This window comes from Bos indicus x Bos taurus, chromosome 29 (assembly GCF_003369695.1).
Source record: "Bos indicus x Bos taurus breed Angus x Brahman F1 hybrid chromosome 29, Bos_hybrid_MaternalHap_v2.0, whole genome shotgun sequence".
Classification (NCBI taxonomy): domain Eukaryota; kingdom Metazoa; phylum Chordata; class Mammalia; order Artiodactyla; family Bovidae; genus Bos; species Bos indicus x Bos taurus.
In genome coordinates this window covers 967,088-976,508 of record NC_040104.1, presented here as the reverse complement: position 1 = coordinate 976,508, position 9,421 = coordinate 967,088, and the positions used below count along the sequence as shown (strand labels likewise).

Below are 9,421 nucleotides of genomic sequence, written 5' to 3'. Positions count from 1 at the left end.
TCGTTTCCAAGGTGAGCTCCGACTGCGGAGCGTGAAGACAGGTCACACACATGAGCTCCAGTCTCTGGAGAGTGAAGACATTTCACACACGTGAGCTCTGGTCTGCGATGAGTGAACACAATTCACACACGTGAGCTCCAGTCTGTGATAAAAACAGTTCACATGCGTGAGCTCTGGTCTGTGGCAAAGGACACTCCTCGGGTGCCTCGAAAACATGCTTAGTTCTGGAAGAGGCCTGTGGTGTAAGAAGACGCTGTGCCTTGAGAATGACTGAAGTATAGGAAATGCTGCTGTTTCACACGTGAATTAGGAGACTAAGGCCAGGGCACGGAGAAGGCAATGGCACCCCACTCCAGTACTCTTGCCTGGAAAATCCCATGGACGGACGAGCCTGGTAGGCTGCAGTCCATGGGGTCGCTAGGAGTCGGACACGACTGAGCGACTTCACTTTCACTTTTCATGCATTGGAGAAGGAAATGGCAACCCACTCCAGTGTTCTTGCCTGGAGAATCCCAGGGACAGGGGAGCCTGGTGGGCTGCCGTCTATGAGGTCACACAGAGTCAGACACGACTGAAGCAACTTAGCAGCAAGGCCAGGTCAGGACCCGGCCACGGTCGCCCAGGAAATCAGACTGAGATGGGGGAGTGCGCAGACCCCAGTGGCGGCTGGGGGAGGGGCCGCCAGCCCCCCGCAGTCTGTCCGTAAGCTTGTCAGCCCTGCTGGACAGTTTCCAGCCCAGTCCCAGAGGGGTCCTGCCCTGACTAGACCTTGGTGATCTGAGTAGGAAAGGCCACGAAGAGACCCCAGCCCCCACCTTCCCTGGGAGCTGAGGACCGCAGCCCCTGGGGGACAGCATGAGTCACTGGTTCCCAGGTGGGCACCCTGGGTGGGCCCCAGCGCTCAGATAGCGGAGGCGGGCCCTGTGGTGTGCAGGGCCTGGAAGACCCTCCTCTCACCCACCGGGCTTGCTTGGCTGCAGCCAGCGCTGCCTTGCCCTCCGCAGGCAGCCTCCCCTGTCTCACAGGGAGGTGCCCGTGCCATGCGGGTAGGTCAGGCCAGGCCTGCCACCCGCTCCTCGCACCCAGCTCGTCCTGCCCCACCCGGTGCAGACCACTTTCTCCACTCAGGATGAAACAGCGGAAAAGAAAGGCAGCAACCCCTGCCCTCGGTGGAGAGGAGACATGAGGGTCAGAGACGGGGCAGGCTGGCCCGTGACAAGCGCCTGCAGGAGGTGCGGACAGCATGGGGAGGGTTTCCTGCGTGGACACACTGACCCCCCAGAGGCTCATCTGGTCTTTGCGCCTGTGAACAACTTCCTTCTAAACCCTTCATGTTCGCAATCACGGTGATAGTGTTTCCGAGCCCTCGGGCCACCCCGACTCCGCCTGATACTCCCAAAGCCTGAGATGGACCCTGGGGGCGTCCTTGCCACCTGCTCTGCCCACCCTTCCTGGAGGTTCCAGCAAAAGCCTGAGGCGTGGGGTTCAGGGACAGCCCAGCCCCCCGGACGGCAGGGGAGCCCAGGGATGCAGCTGATGGGAAGAGACACCAGGACCAGGAAGCGTGTGTGATGCTCGGCCTTTATTTGCAAGACTGGGGCTGCGTGAGCACAGGGCGTGCCGTGGGGGCCACCCCGTCCCTGGCCTGCCCCTTGGCCCTTGTAGCCTCAGCCCAGGGTCCAGACACCGGCAGGCAGCCAGCCTGCCTGACGCAGCTCCCTGGAGGCAGCCGGCCTTGCCTGCCCCGGCCTCAGTCTGTGGTTCGCTGCAGGAGGTAGCCAGTGGGGGTCTGTGCCCTGGGGGCTTCGAGGAGCACAGAGGCCGCGGTGGGACCCGAGCGCAGTGGGGTACGGTTTTTTGCACAGCGTCGCCGCCTCCTGACACCGGCGAGGGTCGAGCCTGGGTGTGCCCATGTTTCAGATGACGGTCATCTGACCCTGATGGCCAGGGAGGTGGCCAAACAGGCGCGAGGGGCTCTGAGGGCAGGACCTCGGGTCCTCCTCAAGCCGACCCCCACTGTGCTGTCACCCTGTAGGGCCCAGGTTTCACCAGGCCAAGTGCAAAGAGGGCGGGGGCAGTGGTACCCATGGAAGGCATGCCTGGGCACTCGTGGTTTCCATGGTGGGGGGGGGTGCCTGGGGGTGCAGAATGTCAGACAGTGGTGAACCCCAAGACTGGGAAGGTGGATGAGCTATCCTCGAGAGTCTGGGGCGAGGATGCGCAGGCTGGGACGCAGCTGCACTCGTCCACGTGGGTGTAGGTGTGCTGGAAGGCCGTCCCATCGGGGCACTGCATGGTCACCACCTCCTGGTGGGTCCTGGTCTCCTGGCAGCAGGAACAGCTGCACTGCCTGGCCTGTGCCTCCATGGAGTACCTGCAGACGCACAACCTCAGGACCCCCCCTCTTGCCCGGATCACCCGGCTTCCTCCATGGAGTACCTGCAGACGCACAACCTCAGGACCTCCCCTCTTGCCCGGATCACCCGGCTCCTAGTCTCTTGGGGGTCCGGAGACAGTGGCTGGCTCCCTGAGTGCACAGCGCTGCTGGTACTGGCCTGGACAGCGCTCTGGGTCGCTGAGAACCCCAGCTTTCCCCAGCCAGGCCCTGCTCTTTCCCAAACCAGCTCCTCAAACTTGCCGACCGTGGCAGACCTCTCCTCTGGGAACCTGCCCTGGGCCGGCCAGCCAGGTCCAGACCCTTCCTCCTGCCTCTTCTGCCAGGGCTCACAGCTGGCCGTGGCCTGGGTTTCTGGGGGGTGGACTCTGCCACCAGCTCTGCCCTGACAGTCCGGCTCAGGGAAGGTGCTTATTCTGCCTGGCCCCAACGCGGGCAGACCTTCCACTGGTAGCCCTGGTGCTCTGACCCCCGTGGCCCCTCCCAGCTGCCCCAGGCCTGCCCCCAGGGGGTTGGGGAGGCTCAGGGTTTCTGCAGCCCTGCTGGGGGGCCCTTCCCTCTTCCCTGTAGCAAGCTGGGCCCTCCGGCCTCAGCCCCAGCGCAGGGGGTCCCTCTAAAGACAGGGTCACGTGGGGCACCGGCTGGTGACCACGCATGTGTCTGGGGCGGGGGTGGAGGGCACGGGCGGCTCACCGGGACACTTTTGGGCAAGAGCCCTCGCAGAAAGAGACCTTGACGGCGGCCTGGGTGACGCAGCCCCGGTGTCGCAGGACCGTCATGTTGGTGTGGACCTGGCAGGCGTCTGCGCAGAGGAAAGGCAGTAGGGGCAGGTCTCCAAGGACCCACGTAACCTCCCGCTCAGGGTGGGGGTTCTGGCTGGGGAGGGCAACTTCGGGAGGAGTCAGTGGGCGGAGCTGACAGCGCTGAGAGGCAGGAAGGGGAGCCTTGACTTACCCGTTTGCACACAATAGTAGCAGCAGCCGATTTTCTTGAGGATGCCCTGCAGGGGGAGGGGCAGAGGCGGGGCTTGAGTGGGCGGGGCTTCGTGGTGGGTGGGCGGGGCCTACTGGGGATGGACTCTGGGAATGAGTGGGTGTGGGCTGTGGTGTGGGCGGGGCTCCTTTGTGGGTAGGCGGGGCCTCTGGTGATGGAATGGGTAGGTGTGATGTGGGCGGGGCTTCTGTGCCAGACACACACCTTGCAGGTGGACACGTCAGGGCAGACCACAGGCATTGGGGTCAGCATAGGGGGTCCGTCCCTGGCCTGGCAGTGGTACTCCGTGCAGTTGTCCACGAGGCTGTTGACCCAGGTCTCGTTGAGCTGGAATGAAAGGGGGAAAATGGTTGGGGGCCGGGCTGGGGATTACCTGGTGGATGAAGAGGAGCTGGTCAGGAGGGTCTCTGCAGGGCAAGGGTCGAGACTGAGTGTCCCCTTACCTGGACCAGCTGACCGTCCGGTGCGAGGCAGGCGGTCTGCACGCACTCCCCACAGCACTGCCCGGCCACCGTGGAGTACTCAAAGCCCTGGGGCAGAGGGGTGGTCACGTCCCACACCTAGCCCTCCTGCTCTCCCACCCACCCTGGGGCCCAGGGCTAGCCTCCTTGGAACCCCCTTTCCTCTGTGAGGCATGCCCCTGCCCAGCCCCCGGGTCCTCTCTTAGCTTCAGCCCTGCTCCCAGCACCTTCTCCACTTCGGCCCTCCAGAACCCTATCCCAGCAGCCTACAGGTCCGCCTCCAGCCCACAGCCCCATACCCCACCCTCCTGCTTCACTCCCTCCTTTTGGGACGGAAAAACCTCCATGAAGGCTGAGCTGGAGGCCCTCCCGGGGGCCCAGGGTCCGGTGATGGGCCTCCCCAGGGGCCTAGCCTGGCCTCACCTGGAGGCAGGTGGTATTACAGGCCTCCTCCTCACACCGCACAGTCGGGTCCTCACTGTCCATGGACAAACAGGTGCACGTGTGGCACGGAGTAACCCCTGGGATGGTCGCACCAACCTGCAGTGGACAGGGTGAGGGGAGGTGACCCTGAGGGGGCACCAGGGCCAGGCCCCCTCCCTGTGCCCGTGAGACCCACAGAGCGGTCTCCTTCCTTTTCACACAGGATCAGAGACATGACCCTGGATGAGTGCAGACTGGGGCAGCCGGGACCCCAGGCCGGTGGGAGGGGCAGTCCTGCCCTGAAACTCTTGCTGGGAGAGCCTGAAGCTAAGCTCCCCGTGGCTCTCAACAGCAGCTGCCTCTGAAGGGCCTGGAGCCTCGACCCATCCGCTGTCATGGCAAGAGGGGCACAGGGGTCCTCAGAGGACGTGCCGAGTCTGGAGCCCACCCCCTGCCCTTTCCCGACTGCCTGGACACGGAGCCCTTACCCCATAGAACGTGCCATTGAAGGTGCACAGCAGAGGCTCTGGAAGGAAAGGGGTTGCTGAGCACCTGCCGGGAGGCACCCAGCCCCAGCCCCACCGTCCCCCGAGCCCGGAGACTCACCGCAGCTGAAGGTGGGGCAACAGTCATCCTCCACCTGGGTGCGGACCAGCTTCTCTCCCAGCCGACATGCAGGGGGGCTCTGGGGGCACGTGCTTGCATTGCAGACTGCGGGAGAGTCAGGGAGCTGCCTGGGTGCCCCTGCCCCCCTCCTCCCGCTACTGTGGTTCCCAGGGTAACACTGCCCCACGCTGGACCAGAGAAGTCCTTTCCACAGGAGTCAGTGGCTCTCTGTGGCCCTTCTGGGCCACGCTGTGTCACCTCCCTGGTCTTCCCCAAGACCCTGCCTGGCACCAGGGACGCCAGAGGCCACCAGCTTCATTTTAGGTGGAGGAGCGAAGAACTGAGAGGCCCCACCTCGGGTCCAGCCTCAGCCCGGCCACGGGACCCCGAGGCGCTCCTGCCCTGCCGGCCAGGTGGCCGGAGCCAGACACCGTGCCACCCACTGCCCACTGGGGTGCAGGCCTCACCACACAGATTCTCCATGCAGCATGGGTTGTCCGCCAGAGGCCTGCTCACGGCCACAAAGCCGGCCCGGCCACATTGCTGTGGCTGGTCTGGGGCCAGGCACTCCACGGGCGTGCACTGCACTGACACAGTGCCCTTGTCACACACGCAGTCCTGGCAGTTGCTGACCCACCGCTCTCCAGGCTGCAACAGACCAGGTCAGGGTCCCCCAGGGCTCCTGGGTGGTGCCCTGGCCTCTGGGGTCGCGTCCAGCAGCAGGTCGGGCCCCGGCCTCCCTGTCCCGGGAGCAGCCTTGAGGCTGACATGGCTCACACCTGGGTGTGCCATACCCACACCCGCCCCACCGCCCGACCCCGGGCAGAGCCGGGGCCCTGGGAGGGGGACCCCTGCCCTCCTTCCGCTCAAGCGAGGAGTCAGGTTGCTGAAGGTGGAGCACTCACGAATTTGGGAAGCCCATCCGGTCCCACACAGGCTGCGAGGCAAGAATGGGGAGAAGGGGGTTAGTGGGAGCACTGGGGTCGGGGCCCAGCCGGCCTGGCCACCCCTCCCCCAATGGAGGCCTCTTCTCCCTGCTTGGGGCAGAAGCCCCTGGAGAGCTTGAGGGGGATCACTTAGGAGGGGACTCAGAAAGGCTCCAGGCCATGCTGCGCTGCTGGCAGGACTGGGCAGGACTGGCCCCAGCCGGGGTTTGCCCGCCCCGGGGCCCCTTCCGCTCTCTGGGGCTGGGTGGGCCTGGCGCAGGGTGCTTACGGCACTCGGGCACACAGATGTCCCTGTGAGAATTGAAGAGGATGTGGCCGTCGGGACAGAAGCAGCCCTCTGCCAGCCCAACGCTCAGCGGGCTCTGGCTCCTGCAAGGCGACAAAGGCAGACTGAGGGGGAGGGCAGTGGGCAGGGTGCAGGCCCAGGGGCAACCTCGGGTCCGGGGTCGGAGGTCGGGTGGGGGAAGGGCACCCCCGAGATTTGGGGTCGGGGTCCTGGAGCCTCGTGGGTCTCCTCCTGGCTCCCCACCAGGTCCTCCAGGCCAGCCTGGGAGGCCCGCTGTCCCCACCATGCTCTCCCTGTCAGCTGGGCTCACCTGGAGTCGCAGGACTCCGGCTGCACAGGGCCACAAGACTTGTACACCTTGGCGGACGGGCAGGTGAGGTCTGGGGGCACACAGACAGGTGTCAGGCAGGCCGAGGAGGCCAGGGCCCCCAGCGGCCACGCCCGACTCACCGCACAGCCCGTGAGTGGCATTGCGCCAGTCAGGGCAGACGCCCCGGGAGCGGCAGAGTTCTGCGTAGGCCTCCAGGCTCTGGCAGAGCACCTTGCGGCCACGGCCGGGCCAGCAGCTGTCACTGACACAGGCGTTGAAGTACGGGCCAGGTGGGATGAGGCTGTGGCACCCGGCGAAGACCCTGCAGGCAGGGCCCATCAGAGGCTGCAGCGGAGGCCCCTCAGGGTGATGGCGCCCCACCACCACCACCCAACCCAGGTGGAGAACTCACGAGCTCAGCATCAGCTCGCAGAGGGGCTCTGGGGGGCACGACGGGTGGATGGCGGGCGTGCTGGTTTCCGGCAAGAGGGGGCTGGTGGTTGGGGGCAGGCCGGTGGGCACCCCGCAGCCCTCCACGCTGCTGTTGGAGACCAGCCAGGACCGGGCCATGTCCCGGCAGGTGCGGGCCGTGGTGCCGTCTGGCCGGCGACATTCATCCCGGCGGTTGTTGGTGCAGGTGCCTGGGGAGGGCGGGGTTCAGGGGGACACACTGGACCGTCGTCGCCGTCCCCCTTCGTCTCCCAACCTCCCCAGCAACTGCTCAGCTATCAAAGAGGGCCTCCCGCCTGGGGCAGGTGCAGGGGCCGGCTGTGCGTCTGGGGTCCCCGGGGGGGGTGCGCCCGTTGCGGTGGTGCCGGCCCCTCGCCACCCCTGCAGGCGTCCTGCAGCCCCGCTCACCGCACTGGCCCTCGGTGTTGTGACTGAAACGGCTGTAGGAGAGCCGGGCCTGGAAGACCCGCCCGTTGAAGGTGATGCCGACACCGACGGCGGGAATATCGACGCGCATCCCGGTGGCCCCGGTCAGGGTCACGATCACGCCGTTCTTGCTGAAGCTCTGCCTCATCCGAGTTTGGTCCAGCAGGATCTGGGGGTGTGACCGGGGGACCATGACACCTGGGCTGTGCTCCCAGGTGCTGGGCCCCCTCCTGGGCACCCGTGCCCCAAAGAGCAGACACCCACCTCAGGCTGGGGTCACGGTCAGTGTGTTGGGTCCCAGGGGCTCTTGGCCTCGGGCACCCCCGTGCTCCTTCCCTGCCCTCTCTGGAGTCACCACACTCGGGACCCCAGGTCCTGGTGTGCCCTCTGTCTTCCCCAAGGCCCCTGAGGCTCTCTGGCAGGGGGACAACGTGATCTCTGTGCACCAGGGTCCCCCTAAACCAGGCCGGGACCGGCCACCGCTGCTCTGCCGCCCGCACTCACCAGGCTTTCCTCCTGCCCAGCGGCGCTGCTGGTGGTGGAGAGGACGATGTCCACGGACTGGTAGTGGATGCTTAGGGCACGGGGGCAGTGGGCGGTGGCCTCACAGAAGCGGTTGTGCAGCAGGATGCGGAGGTTGCCATGGCGTGGCTGGATCTCGCGCATGAGGACATAGGTGCAGTTGTCCCAGAAGGAGTAGGAGGTGCCATCAAAGGTTTCGTAGTGGGTGTCCCCCCAGCCGCTGCAGACACCTGCAGGCATGGACAGGTCTTACCCAGTGCCACCCGGAGCTACTACTTTGGGGGTCGCTCAGCCCCGGGGGCCTCCGTCCCTCCTTCGGGACACAAGTGGACCCAGTTGGATGGGGGAGCCCCCCAGATGTGCCCACCCAGAGCCTGTGGATGTGACCTCCTTTGGGGGAAGGAGGGTCTCTGCAGCTGTAAGTGAAGGTTCATGGGGGGAGGTCATCCTGGATGACCAGGGGAGCCCTCCATCCAATGACAAGGGCCTTCTAAGAGGGAAGAAGCTGCGTGATGACTGGGTAGAGGCGGGGCCACAGCCCAGGCGCACCCGGGGCCCCAAGTCTGGAGGGCCAGGCAGGACCCCCGTCTTTCAAAGCTTTGGGGATAGCTCGGTCCCTCTGACTCCTTGATCTCTGTCTTCTGGCCTCCAGGACCATGCTGTTTTAAGATGCCTGGCTGGGGGTCATTTGTTTCGGCCGCCCCAGGAGCCCGAGGCCTGTAAGACCACCCACTTCCTCCCGCATGCCGTTCTGCCATGAAAGCTGCTCAGGACCCTCAGGATGCGACCCCCTCAGAGCTCCTCAGCTTCACCCCTACTCTCCCTGCTCTCAGAAACCCCCAGGTTCCCTTCAGACCGTCAAGCCTGATGGGGATGGGCCCAGCGACCCCAGGCCCAGGGCATGGGGGGCGTGTGCACGTCTCAAACCCCACCAGCCCTCCCCCGACCCGGAACCAAGGGCGGCGCTCACACTCGCACTCATAGTGGTAGTCACAGCGATGGCTCTGGTTCTGCACCTTCACGGGCAGATGCCCATTCACGCACGTGATGCTGCTCATCGGCCGGGGCCCCAGCAGGGTGACACGGTTGTCACCTTCACAGCGGGCCACCGTGCAGTCCTCCAGGAACCAGGACTCGTTCACCTGTGAGACAGCACAGCACCCACAGGGTGGGATGGCAGGACCCCTTCCCACCGCCCCCACCTCAGCCACAGGAACCACCCCCTGCCTGGGGCAGGGCGGCCGCTGCCTCCTGGCTGGGCTTGGACCCTGCGTGCTTTCCTCCAGCCAGAGCAACCCGTGGAGTGGCCACTGAGGGCTGGGGGTGTGCCATCAACCTTGATGGATGCCCCGGGCCCCATGCACACAGAAGGGCCTGGAAGGTCATGGTGGAGGTGGAAGGCACACCTTTCGAGGAGGGATTGTACGATCACAGTCGCTAAGTGGAGTGGTTGGGGGCACAGAGGCTGAGGTCCCTGGGGGTGAGGAGGTGGTGCAGGCGCCCTGGAAGCGGTCAAGGTCACAGCGCTGGTTGCAGACGGCTAAGAAGGGGCAGCCCGCCCCATCTGTCTTGTTGTAGACAATGTCCCCTACAAGGTCAGAG

At 65.5% G+C, this 9,421-nt stretch overlaps 1 protein-coding gene across 1 annotated transcript in view; it reads right to left on the bottom strand.

Moving 5' to 3' along the window:
• Positions 1–1,564: 1,564 nt before the first annotated feature.
• Positions 1,565–9,421, bottom strand: part of MUC5B (mucin 5B, oligomeric mucus/gel-forming) — a 43,852-nt gene continuing 35,995 nt past the window's right edge. Inside the window, exons 51-68 of the mRNA XM_027532951.1 lie at positions 9,226–9,407; positions 8,790–8,961; positions 7,802–8,049; positions 7,280–7,466; positions 6,834–7,062; positions 6,562–6,743; positions 6,422–6,491; positions 6,094–6,194; positions 5,784–5,815; positions 5,346–5,526; positions 4,879–4,983; positions 4,761–4,798; positions 4,273–4,389; positions 3,832–3,918; positions 3,593–3,715; positions 3,350–3,395; positions 3,089–3,197; positions 1,565–2,374 (exon numbers count right to left, since the gene is read on the bottom strand). Of these exons, the coding sequence (XP_027388752.1) occupies positions 2,152–2,374; positions 3,089–3,197; positions 3,350–3,395; positions 3,593–3,715; positions 3,832–3,918; positions 4,273–4,389; positions 4,761–4,798; positions 4,879–4,983; positions 5,346–5,526; positions 5,784–5,815; positions 6,094–6,194; positions 6,422–6,491; positions 6,562–6,743; positions 6,834–7,062; positions 7,280–7,466; positions 7,802–8,049; positions 8,790–8,961; positions 9,226–9,407 (2,432 nt within the window). The 3' untranslated portion in view covers positions 1,565–2,151. The remainder of the gene's footprint in view (positions 2,375–3,088; positions 3,198–3,349; positions 3,396–3,592; positions 3,716–3,831; positions 3,919–4,272; positions 4,390–4,760; positions 4,799–4,878; positions 4,984–5,345; positions 5,527–5,783; positions 5,816–6,093; positions 6,195–6,421; positions 6,492–6,561; positions 6,744–6,833; positions 7,063–7,279; positions 7,467–7,801; positions 8,050–8,789; positions 8,962–9,225; positions 9,408–9,421) is intronic.